This window comes from Bos javanicus, chromosome 10 (assembly GCF_032452875.1).
Source record: "Bos javanicus breed banteng chromosome 10, ARS-OSU_banteng_1.0, whole genome shotgun sequence".
NCBI classification, from domain to species: Eukaryota; Metazoa; Chordata; class Mammalia; order Artiodactyla; family Bovidae; genus Bos; species Bos javanicus.
Genome location: NC_083877.1, coordinates 66,578,931 through 66,591,931, shown reverse-complemented (window position 1 = coordinate 66,591,931; position 13,001 = coordinate 66,578,931). Strand labels below are relative to the sequence as shown.

Below are 13,001 nucleotides of genomic sequence, written 5' to 3'. Positions count from 1 at the left end.
GGAGTCCTAAGGAGTGAAATGAAAGTGAAGTGTTAGTTGCTCAGTCGACTCTTTATGACCCCATGGACTGTAGCCTGCCCAGCTCCTCTGTCTATGGAATTCTCCAGGCAAGACTATGGGAATGGGCTGCCATTCCTTTCTCCAGGGGATCTTTGCGACCCTGGGATCGAACTCAGGTCTCCTGCATTGCAGGCAGATTCTTTACCATCTGAGCCACCAGGGAAGCCCAAGGAGTAAAATGCTCCTACATAAAAGCAGCAGGTTCCTCCGTGCTCCGAGCTGGCTCTTGGGGTGCAGGCTTCAGGGCAAGGCCCACACCCTGACTGGTTAACCCAAGAGAAAGCTTGGCTCCTCTTCTGAAAGTTCTGCTTTCCTTAGGAGATTCCTGCCTCAGGCGGCTTCCACAGAAGCAAAAAATAGCTCAGAGGAGACGTATGATTCTGCATCTTAATCTATGTGACTCGGATGAACTCAGACTTGGAAGGAGTGATTAGAAAAGATGGAAAGGAAGGAAAAGACTAAAAACTCAAAGTAATTATATGTTTAAAAGAAAAAAAGGATTTTATGAGCACGACAGCTTTCCTAGCAAATGAACTACATAAGGCACTTCCCTCATGGATGAAAACCTCCAAATTTCTCCTCAGGTCAAGGAAGAGATGTATTTTTTCTTCTCTAGTGTTGTCAATTCATATTAGAATTAAGCTTCTGCAGGATATACTAGGGAGTTTTCAGTTACTTCTCAGAGCTTCTGACACTCATTTCACTCTCATTTGTTTATTTAAACATAAACAAACCAATTTGACTGCTGTTAAGTTTGTCGGCCTTCTAGTTGCTTTGATGGGACCTATTTATAACACATACTCATCTGCTGAAGCCTTGGAGCATCCAAGCTAAACAACCAAATCCAACTTATTCACAAGATCACAAATGTGTGTGACCTGCTCCCTGTCATCCCAGACCAATGGAAAGAAAATCACAACACTCAAAGTAAAACGTGTTTCAGATATAAAGTCCCTATACATTTCATTCCACAAAATGATTTCTCCTTTTCATGTTCACCAACGAAAGGGGAAAAGTGTTGACAAGTTACTTGGGAAAATTGATTTCAGTGGTGTCTTTTTTAGGACCCAACCTGACGCTGGGAAAGATTGAGAGCCAGAGGAGAATCGAGCAACAAAGAATGAGATGGTTGGATTGCATCACTGAATCAATGGACATGAGTTTGAGCACAACTGTGAAAAATAGTGAAGGACAGGGAAGCCTGGCATGCTTCAGGTCCCAAACAGTCAGATACGACTTCATGACTGAACAACAATAATGATATAGAATAGAACAATACAGCTAAAATATAGGAGGTGGAACAAAGTGCTGTGTGCTAAGTCACTTCAGTCGTGTTCAACTCTTTGAGACCCCATGGACTGTAGCCTGCCAGGCTCCTCTGTCCATGGGATTCTCCAGGCAGGAATACTGGAGCAGGTAGCCATTCCCTTCTTCAAGGGGTCTTCCCAACCCAGGGATTGAACCTGCATCTCTTGCATCTCCTACACTGGCAGGTAGGTTCTGTACCACCAGCGCCATCTAAAATACAGGAAGTAGAACGAAGTAGATGTATCTTTTCAGGGTTCCAAATCATCTTTGATCTCGTTCAGATAATCCTTTAAATAAAAGATGTCTTATTTAGGAAAACATTATTTATATAAATTCCATATTAATACAGGAAAATTTAAACCTGGGGGAAAGAATAGATCTTCACTGAATTGTTAACAAGTAGCTTCCAGACAATAACAAAGTTTTGTTAGCTCCCTTCTACAGACAAGCTATGGTTTTTCCAGTAGACATGTATGGATGTAAGAGTCAAACCATAAGAAGGGTGAACAATGCAGAATTGATGCTTTTGAACTGTGGTGCTGGAAAAGAGTCTTGAGAGTCCCTTGAGCAGCAAGGAGATCAAACCAATCAATCCTAAAGGAAATCAACCCTGAAATTCACTGGAAGGACTGATGCTGAAACTGAAGCTCTACTATTTTGGCCACCTGACTGACTCACTGGAAAAGACCCTGATGCTGGGAAAGATTGAAGGCAAAAAGAGAACCAGGTGGCAGAGGATGAGATAGTTAGCGTCACCAACTCAACGGACATGAATTTGAGCAAACTCCAGGAGATAGTGAAGGACAAGGAAGTCTGGCATGTTGCAGTCCATGGGGTCACAGAGTCAGATATGACTTAGTGACTGAACTACAACAAAGACTCAGAAATTAATTGACCAGCCTAGTCTGATTGATTTCAACATTCATACTCTAGGAATCCTCTAGACATATTCCCTCCTATGGATATAAATAAATGGCCACCTGATAATACCTTCTTTTCCTCACTATCTCAACCCTTCCTTCTCCCCAGTACAGCAATGCTGAGGGCAACAAAGCTGCCTTGGGCTGATGACACCACCATGAAGCCAGGATGGAAATCTGCCTCACTCCTCCCATGTTCGCCTTTCAGAAAATCATGCATACCTTAGAAAGCTTTCCCAAAAGTGTAAACACACACACACACACAAACCCCTCTTTCATCTTTTAACTCTCTTCCTCTTTCCTCATTCTCAGGACACCTCTGCCTAAAAGTCTTCTTGGGTTCTCTATCATCTCTGCAGGATTAAATCAAATTCCTTAGTTTGCAAAGTCCTGCACAAACATCACTTCTGTTTTAACTTCTGTCTCTTACAGCCCAGCATTCTACAGCCTTCCAACCACTAAGAACTCATTATTTCTTGCACACAACCAGGCCCTTTCATAAGACAACATTTCTACGAATGGTATCTCTTCTGCTTGGAAAACAGCTTCATGCCTGCTCTCTGCAATCCTCTTTATATATTAAACCAACTCCTATTCACCCTTCAAAATTCAGCTCAAGCTATATCCTCTGCAGTGGGGTTTTCCCTGATTCCCTCAGGCAGTTACCTGTATGTTTATAGTGTTTCCAGAATCCCCACCCCACCACCCTTTTTATTGCTATGCCTCTGCACCTGTGATACGGTATTAGTCATTTACTCAACACTGGGTATCCATGGACCAGGCATGGGAATATAGCAAGTTACCTTTGCATTCCCACTGCATGACACAAGGCCAGGAAACTAGTAGGCAGTCAGTAAGTGTTTGTTGAATGAAAAAGCAGAAGAACGACAAACAAGATCTTATCCAAGAAATATCATCAGGAAAGCCCATGCTCTTTTGCTTTCCTTTTACTCAATTTTGACTTAAAAAATCAACTCAGATGCAGCATACCTCTACTACGGAAACCAAAAATCATAAAAAAAAATCATAGAATTAACATCTTTATCCTCTAAAGAGAATAAATACACCCACAAGTTCTTTTCATTCTCCACAATTAGCTTTATCTCCAACATTACCATTTCAGGTAATCTTTTCTCTTGTATTTATTTATAAATACAGTAACCATCCTTTTGCCATTTATTTATTACAAACATGCAATTTCTCCACAAAATATGAACTGCTTTGTTAGTTAGTAAGTCTGTGGATTCACTTGTGAATCTCCATTTATTACACTATTTCCACTGGAAAATACATTTCAAGTTTAAATGACAAAAGTCATACACCAGTGCCACAGAATCTATTTTTCTTTGAAGAACTGCAAGTAAAGTCAACAGGTTCCATTTTTAGGTATCAAATGACATTTTAGCATCAGAAACAGTCATCTACATACTAAGACTGTGCAGAAATCACAATGCTAACTTGTAACCTAGGCTGGTGGCTGAAAGACACGTATCTGAGGTTATGAGGGTTCTAGAAACAACCTTCTATCTCACAGAACTGATCATGACCAGTAACCACTGACTAAATCCGGAGTGAACCACACATCCGTAAGGACTAACTAAAGGATGTCTTTGGATCTCTGATGACTGTGAACCTGAGGCAAAGGATGAACCAGTGAACCTCTAGAATCTCAATAAACACTAAATTTAAAAGAACAGAAAGTTAGTATCAAAATACATTCCACAGATTTCAAATAAACCATGTTTAATGTGAAGGATTATCTCCCTATTTAAAGTTGGTCCTGGAGAAAACAAAGCCAAGTGTACACTAATTCTGTTATACTGACATCAAGCCCCAGATATGAATTTCATTCTCATTTACCACATTTTAAAATCTCTCAACTCCAGAAGAAATATGTGTTTGTTTAACTCATAATTACAAAATAAGGTAAGTGATATATGAGGATTTTGGTATAGGAAAAATCAGCCAGCCAATGAATGAGTCATTCTAACAGCCTAGTTTTCTGAATGGGTAATAGCTTTACATACCAAAAGAGCTTTGGAGGTTAATTACCTTGAGAGTTAGTATTTGCAGTGTTTATGGCAGATTTCCCTTCCTTCCCAAAGAATGTATTTAAAAATGTATCTTTTTTGGTCATTTTTTTGGTCCTTCACTCTCATTAATGGTAAATAGCAATTATGGACTTAGCTAATTGCAAAGTAATGTCTGAAAGGCCAGTTGAGAATCCCTACCCTAATATTCCCAAACCTTCAGGGCTTTTGCTCCCAGTTCTTATATTTAAAGCTATAATTTTCCTATTTCCTAGTTGTCAAACTGTCAGGGGTCAGTTTTCACTGTTGGTTACAGCAGCTCCTCACCCCATTCTAAATTCTGCTACCGTGTATGTGCTATAGATCATTTGTCAAATAAGAAAAAAAAAAAAAAAAGTTAGGACTGTTATTTAAAATAAGAGTAAGTTCCGAAAGAGGGTCTGAAGTATTCTCCCAGACTTTATGCCATCTATTTCGGTTGCTGAGTAGGCATATTTGCCCCTTTCTTGGTTCTCGGCTAGGTTCCAGATACTTAAGAGAGCTGTGCTCCAGACTCAGGCATTCTGTGACAAATCTTATTGCTCTTTATGATCCCCCTCCTAATGCAGATGTAAACCAAACTATCACATGACCTCACTAATGAATTTCTGTACTTGCCAAACAACAAAACAAATGCAAAGTTTCCAAGGAAGCAAAATATTCAGGTTGAAAGATTAATCCCGAAACTGGAAAATGCTCCCTATATTACATAATAGTTACGGTTTCATATATTTACAGCATTTAGCATCATGACCAGGTAGGTAGCTTACACAAGTAAATATGGTTAAAAAAAAAAATGTAGGGGAAAAATTACCAAATGATTTTTTTAAACTCACAGAAGTTCAGTTTTTTCTCAGTTTATTACATTATTAGATACCTAGGCTAAGAAATTTCTTTTTAATTTCACACATCTATTGACTTACTAAACTGATGGCTGCTATACTAGGGAAAAGTCTTCTCTTTTACTCAAAGGGAAAAATGGTTGCTCAAACGTGTGAGTAACCTAAAGGTTAATATCATTATTTTAAACAGTCCCTACAAGCACTGAGGTCAAGCATTCAACATAAATTACTGTACTTAAATTGTACTTAAAGTTTATATAACCTTGTTCATCAAACCTGAGAAAGCAAAACCAAGCAGGTGATCCAGGCTACCCTGTCACATTGAGAATGGGAGTAAAGAGAGTAGGTCATCAGTTATCCTAGTTATATTTCCACACCCTGATGAAGGAGGCTGGTCCTCCAGCTATGTGTAAAGACAGAACTGAAGGGGAAGGGGGCCCTGCCATGGCCACCCTTGTGAGTAACACCCAGGGTGGGCTGTTAGGTTCAGGCTGAATCCCCTAGGGCTTTGTGGGCTTTCCCTCGGAATGGCCCACCATACTAGGCAGCGCTGGATCCTTTGGGTGCAGTCCTGTCTGGTCAGGAAAAGGCCTGTGAAGATTTCCAGTGGTCACTGCCAGCCTATGATTCTATATATGGAAACATCCCATCCTAGTGTGTCCAGCATTGTGAGCACCACACCAGGGAGGAGGAGTGAGCAGCAGACCAGCCTCCCTCTTGCGGCCCGTCAGCACACTCACTTTGGTGTCTCCCAGGCCCTGCTGCCCTGAACTGGACCTTGTCATCAAATGGCAGCCCAGACCTCTGCTGAGTCTTGCAGGCTGGCGGCTCTAACATGGAACAGCTGGAAGAGGACCCTGCATTCTTTTCTCTGCATAAACACTGGGGGCTCTGTTCACCATCCTGCTGCAGCATGAACTAAAGAATTTCCCCATCCCAAATAACAACCAACAGACCTTTCCCCAACCCCCACCCTCACCCCCTACCCCCAGTCCCGGATATAATTCCAGTCTGTCACCACCCATGCTAGCAAATAGCAAACTGCTGAATATATCTCAGTATATTCACTTTCTATACTAGTTGAGGTGTCTGTAAATACAATAGCAGGGTAACAGGAAACAATTCTGTTATGTTCAGTAAAGTTTCCTGACAAAACCGTTAAAGACACTGATTCATGCCTGCTCCCTATGAGACCCTTTCTATAAGACGCGTATCAATATAAACAAAGTCGTGATAGTTAAGTATAACCACGTAGTATATGAAATGCAAATATCATTTTAATAGTCTGTAACATCACCTACAAATTATTCTGAAAACAGAGCTCTCAAATTGGAATATCGGTGGAGGGGAAAAAAATGAATGTAAAATTGGGTTTTCATATGTTACTCATACAGCCTAATCAAAGCTCAGCTTCTGAAGGGCAGTCTCAGGCTTCTTCCTGTGTTGCTGAAATCCAGAGAGCCACGTTGCCCAAAAGGAGGAAAGAAAAAAAGCCCAGAAAATCCAGACTCTACGTGACCTGACTTAATTATTTCCCAGGAAACTGCATGAGAGAAAAATCAATCATTCATGCTACCGTAGCTACCACACGGAATGAACTGAAGGAGTTGACAGTGGGCAAAAAAAACCCCGAAGCTGCCAGCGGAGGTAAGTGGGCGGCACGGCCTGGGGCGCGGGCGGCTTGCGGGGGAGATGCCAAGGACCCGGGGGCCGCGGTGGTTCGGTCCCCAAGGACCGGCGATCTGGGGCGGGGCCAGGCCCGAGGCTGGGCAGCGGCGGTTGGAGGTGGGGAGGGGAACCGGGACCGCGGGACGGCGGCGGCGGCCGAGCACTTACCCGGACTGTTGGCCTCGCCTTCGAGGACGTGCAGCTCGGCGCAGTCGGCCAGCGAGTGCTCCAGGCAAAGCTGGAGGAAGCGGGCCTGGGTCTGGCTCACGCGCTTGAGCAGCGACAGCAGCGCAACGGTCTGCTCGCACTCGTTCCAGCCCTTAAACCAGCCCGCCAGCACCCCGACCTGGTCGCGAAACATCATGGTTAGGGGGCGGCCCTCAGTCTACAAAGCCCCCGGGGCGCCCCAGCCCGCCCCGCCCGCCCCAAAGTTTGGCGGAGCCGCAGCCCCGCGGCCGCCGGAGACGCGTTCCCGTTCCAAGGTGGCTCTGGTGCCCGGACGCTGCAGGTACTGCCTCGGCTCCTGCCTCTCTCGTCTGGTTTCAGTTACGTTCTGGTGGTTCTGGCTGATTTCCCCAGAGATGATGACAGACAGTAGCACGGAAATATTTCTTTTTTAAAAAAATAACGATTAAAAAAAAAATTTCCCCACAAGGCACACAAACTGAATGAAGAAGGCTGTCTTTCCCCCTCCCCTCTTCTCGCAGCTTCGGGATGGTGATTTCCGGCGTCCCGGGGTCTCTTCCCTGCTGGGCAGCAGCTCGGACCCTTCACACCCGCATTCCCGAGTGGCGATCACCACTGGAAGGAGAGAAAAGGCTGCAGTGAGACCTCGGCCAGCGAGGGAGTGCGCCGGGAAGCGAGTGCATCTGAGGGGGCGGAGGGGGGCGCGCCGCGGGGTCTTAGTCCCCCAAATTCCGGCCGCCCCCTCCGCACCCGGATGCTGGAGAGGAGCTATTCTCGTTCTGGGAAAGGCAAGAAGCCTCCTTCCCAGGTGCGTGAGGAAGACCGCACGGCTTCCTGTTGCTGCCGCTGCGAACGGCTAGTGCTCCCCACACACCCCGCCCGGGGTGGCCTCGGGGGCTGTGCCTGCAAACGCCCGCACCAGCAACAGATCTTCCTCGCGCAGAAAACTTGCACTGCGGCTGCGAAGGGGCGCGGGGGTGGGGGTGGGGGCTAATGCAAAGCAGAGGCGGAGGCGCGGCAGCCCGAGTTCCTTCCTCCTCCTCCTCTCCCTCCTCCTCCTCCGCCACCTCTTCCTCCTCCTCCTCTCGGAGAAGCAGCCGAACGGCTGCAGCTCCATCTACAGCAACAGCCAGCATCTCCACCGCCAGGCGCCCCTCTGGATTTAGGCCGTGAGCAGCCGCGGCAGCAGCTCGAGACAAAAATAAACTCTCCCCACCCAGAGCTCAGCGCCCAGCGGGCAGAGGCGCAGCCGGAGCCTCGGCTCCCGCGAGCCGCTCGGCTCCAGCCCACCCGGGAGGTCTCTGAGGGTCCGCTTCGCCCTGAGCGATCAGATGTGTGCGTGCGTGTGCGTGCGTGTGTACTCGAGTGTGTGCTGTAGGCATCCTGCCCCAGCTCCCGCCGCCTATGGGCGGGTCCGGTCGGCCCAGCGCCTGGCCCGCGCGTCCCAGGCCGAGGTCGGCACGGCCACTGGCGCACGCCGAGCGCGGAGACAGTCGGCGCCCACAGCACTGCCTCCCCCAGCGGGCAGGGCGGTTCCGTGGGGACTGCGGCTCAGTGCCGCCGGCACACGCCCCCGAACGACCGCGAAGAAGAAAAGTTCGGTTTCGAGGGCTCCCCCAGTCCTAACCCTGTCCGGGTGGCCGCCAGCGGCGAAGTAGAGAGAGCCCAGCGACTCGGCCAGCCCTCGAGGGGCGGCTCGCTCTCAGCACCCCTGTTTCCCGGTTCCCAGAACTTCTCGAGCGGAAGCGGGGGAAGGCCCCCGGGAAGCGGACCCAGAGACCGCGGGCCCCCGGGCCTGGGGCGTAGGACAGAGTGCGCTCACCTCGGAGCGGCTCATCCCGGCGGCTCGGGGCCCCACGCGCGGGTCCGGGGCGGCTGTGGCTCTCAGCGAGGTTGGGGGCGCCCGGAGGGCGGGCTGCGGGCCATGCCGTCGGGGCGGGCGGCGCGGAGAGAGTGCGGCGCTACGGGATCGGGCCGCCGCCGCCGCCGCTCCTGCTGCCTCCAGTGTAGGCTCGCGGAGGACTGAGCCGCCCGAGCCGGAGCTCCCCACATGCTACTGATTAACATACACCATTACATCATGGGCTTGGCAGGGAGCGCCCAAGCGGGGGGAGAGGAACCCGGGCGGCGGCGGCGGCGGCACGCGGGGGGAGTCGGGGGAGGATCCCCGGACCCGGCCGGCGGCGGGGGTGGGGGGAGGTGGATTCCTAAGTGGGGACCAGAAAAGGGGAGGAGAGCGGAGAGGGAGGAGCCAGATGGCGCAGAGGGGTCGGGTTGGAGGAACGGCGGGGCGGAGAGGGAAGAAGTTTGGGGAAGGGGAGGGATCCAAGTAAATTCCTGCCCTCTGCTGTTTGCCTGTTCTGGAGGGGCCAGGGCGCTTGAGCAGCCGGAGTGCGGACGGGAGGGGACCCGGAGGGTGCTTGAGCGGGGGCGGTGCTGCCACCGGCTGCTCGTCCTTGTGAATGTGGTGCGCGGACTCCGGTGACCCCTCGGCCCTACTGGGGCCCAGGGGTGGGCAGAGACCTAGGGTCAAGGACGCTGGGGGTGTGGTCGGATTCCGGGGGTCGCAGAAGCAAAGGGCGGAGGAGGCCGAGGGGTCGTTTGTAGGGCTGGAAAGTGCCTGGGCACGAGGCTCCGTGCGGCCCATGTCCTGTGAGCGCGAGAAGTTCCCGGGCTGCTCACCCCTCGCCCGGGTCGGATCTCAGATGTCCTTTGCTCTTGTGGGTGGCCCCGGCCCCTTTGGGGCCTCGCTCTCCCCTGGGGAAGCCGCCCGACTTTGGGGACCCTCCGGGAAACTATGCCTGGCGCCCTGGCTGCGGCTGCGGCTCCGGCTGCGGGCCTGGAGCGGAGAGGAGCTCCGCCGCGGGCGGCAAGGAGGCGGGCGAGGCCACCTGTCAGCGCGTCTGCGTCGTCGCAGGGCTGGGCAGCCTTCACCTGGCCCTGCAGAGTGCGCGAGGCCTGGGCCGGGCAGGGGGCTTCAGAGGTCCTCGCCGCCCGCGCCAGGGGGTGGGGTGGAATTGTGGGGTGGGGGGTGCAGCGCTGAGGCCAGGCAGCACAGGGAGGTCTGGGAAAGTGGCCTCGGCTGATCTCCAAAGTAGAGAACTGGTTAAAAATACCCTAAAACCTAAAAATCTCGGTGCCTTCTGATATTAATTGAATATGCACAAGAGGACTTGGTGACCAAATCCAGACAATTCCCCCATGTTTTAAGTGAAAACACAGAGCCCTCGAACATTTCTCCAGCAACCTGTGGCTTTCTTTATGAGTACTTTGAGACATTTGTGAAACGCATGCTTCAAATCCAGCCTCTTTACTCTCGCTAATACAGTAGTGTTGAAGATAAAGTGTCTGAGATATTATCCACGGATTTAACACTTCCTTCTTTAACTCCAGCCTATGTCCCTGGATTTTCAATCATTTCTTTCTTCCTCCCTCAAACCTAGTTTCTGCACCATTTAGTTCTGTGAGACACGTGACAGCACCTAACCATCTGCTGGGGTATTGAAAGGTCTGTGGAGCTGCAGAAATTTAGGTGTTACCATTAAAATAGGGTATGTGAATAATTTTCTTAAGCTCATTATTAGCCAGCCAGGAAAGGTATCTGCATAATTTAATGAATATTTTACCCCCAAAACAAGAATTCTAGAGTCAACGTTTTAATTTTGTTTTGTCTTATTATTACAGAAGCAGGAAATCTTGAAGTATTTTCTCCAAAATGTTATTATCACTAGCTAGTACTTAGTAATAATCGCTATCAGAAAATGGGGAAAAGGTTTCCAGCACAGGCTATCTCAGTATACACCTTGCCATCAACTGCAACCAAAACAGAAATTGCCCACCTGGGGCTTCCGGAAGCCTCCGAGAGTGTTTTGTTTTGTTTTGTTTTTTAAAGAAAGTGGGAAAAGTCACTTTCATTAATTATTGTCACCTGCAGTTTACTAACTCAATAGTAAAACTAAAAAACAAACAGGCGAATTGAAGTCTATTTAAACTGAAGAAAGAAAATACTGCCACCTACTGGAAAAGTGTACTGCTTACAGCAGCCTTTGACCTAAGGAAAGATTTAGCTAATTTTTTGGCTATTTTTTGAAAAATACAAAAAGGAGCGTCAATGAGTTGCCAACCTGCCTTGTTTTTGTGGGTTCACAATACTTGTGCCTTCCCTTGCCTCTGGGCCTTTCCCCTAGTAGTGGAGATGAAACCCAGAGTGGAGATGAAACCCAGTGAGGCTGCTTCACTTCCTCACAGAGTGAAGTCACACTGAAGGAAGGAAACCAATACTCTCAGTTAAATATATATTTTTGTCTTAATACGGATTTTTCCTATTCAAACCTCTACCCAGTTTTTATGGATAAAGACACTGATTCTGGGAGGGATTGAGGGCAGGAGAAGGGGACGACAGAGGATGAGATGGCTGGATGGCATCACTGACCCGATGGACGTGAGTCTGAGTGACCTCCGGGAGTTGGTGATGGACAGGGAGGCCTGGCGTGCTGCGATTCATGGGGTCGCAAGGAGTCGGACACGACTGAGCAACTGAACTGAACTTTACTGAAGAAGTGGCTGTGCTCAGACACTCAGTCATTGAATTGGACACTCAGTCCGATTCCTTGCCGACCTCATGGACTGTAGCCCTCCAGGCTCTTCTGTCCATGGGATTTTCCAAGTGAGAATAATAGAGTGGATTGTCATTTCCTCCTTTAGGGGATATTCCTGACCCAGGGATCAAACCCATGTCTCTTACATTCCCTGCATTGGTAGGCAGATTCTTTACCACTAGCACCACCTGGAAAGATTAAGAAGTGGCTAACAATGACTAAATACCCACATGACTTGGAAAAGGAGTTTTAGTGCAAATTCTAACTTCCAGAGAATAGATGATTAGGCAGTAACATAGGAGAAGTGGGATTTTATTAATAGATGAGCTAGAAACATGGCTGGCAGGGAGGGAAGCCCAGGAGACAAGCCCAGATACTTCTCTGTACACTGTACTCAGAAAGGTGCAGAACTGATGAGCATGGAGGCAAGAATAAGCTATGCTGGCCAAGCAGTAGAGAAGGATTTGACTATGAAAATATTAGACTTGGGTGACTGAACAGAAGTACCCAGGAGTGAGGAAATCTGAAGACTGATTGAAAGTGAGCCAAGCTGGCATCTGCCTCAGATGGAACTCACTCTCTGTAATATTTGCCGCTAGGATCTAGTGTGCTTCCTGAAGAGTAAGCACAGCTCCAGTCAAGTAGTTTCTGTATTGAGAATATTATTGAAAAATAATTATAACGCCTGCTCTCATAAACTTGTTAGGAGGTCTGAAAGTAACTGGCACGTTACTTTGTACATAATAGGTACTTGATATGTATTTTTATATATAATATAGTTTTCCTTCTTTGTAGGCACAGAGTATGTTAATTTGGCTAATTTACATCTTGGGTCTGCCTCATAAACAGGCTTTTTCATTCTTCAAAAACGTGCCCTCTCAAAAGCCCTGTAATAAGGCCTAGGAGAGGATTGCCAGGGCTTGAATTAGGATTCGAGGGGATGAAGAGAGTGATGTGGAGGAAGAAACTGCAGAACTGGTGACAGATGGAATGTGGGAAGGCTAAATCAGGAGTCAGGTCTGCTAAGATAGCAACAGTGAAAGGCAAACTGGGTGAGGCCCAGGAGCCGCGGCTTAGGGAGACTAAACTTGAGTTCAGATCTCATTAGAAGGAGTTCAGAAATATCTCAGTGTTGGCAGGGGCACACATTCAGAGAGAAAGCCGGTATTCTGTTAGCCCAGGGTAGAGAGCTAATGGCCAGCACCAATTTCCTATATCCCTAACACCGTTTTATACCGGCACCAGGATCATGGCTGCTGACTCAGTTCAGTTCAGTCGCTCAGTCATGTCTGATTCTTTTCGACCACATGGACTGTAGCACACCAGTCTTCCTTGTCTATCACCAACTCC

General features: G+C 48.3%; 1 protein-coding gene across 5 annotated transcripts in view; it reads right to left on the bottom strand.

Annotated features, from left to right (window-relative positions):
- SAMD4A (sterile alpha motif domain containing 4A) overlaps positions 1-8,967 on the bottom strand; it is a 226,913-nt gene extending 217,946 nt beyond the window's left edge. For 4 of the 5 annotated variants that reach the window (XM_061428942.1, XM_061428948.1, XM_061428941.1 and 1 more), the window contains exons 1-2: positions 8,876-8,967; positions 7,036-7,668 (exon numbers count right to left, since the gene is read on the bottom strand). In XM_061428942.1, coding sequence (XP_061284926.1) covers positions 7,036-7,231 — 196 coding nt within the window. In that variant the 5' untranslated portion in view covers positions 7,232-7,668; positions 8,876-8,967. The remainder of the gene's footprint in view (positions 1-7,035; positions 7,669-8,875) is intronic. The other variant, XM_061428949.1, reaches the window with a different exon arrangement.
- Between the last annotated feature and the right edge of the window lie 4,034 nt (positions 8,968-13,001).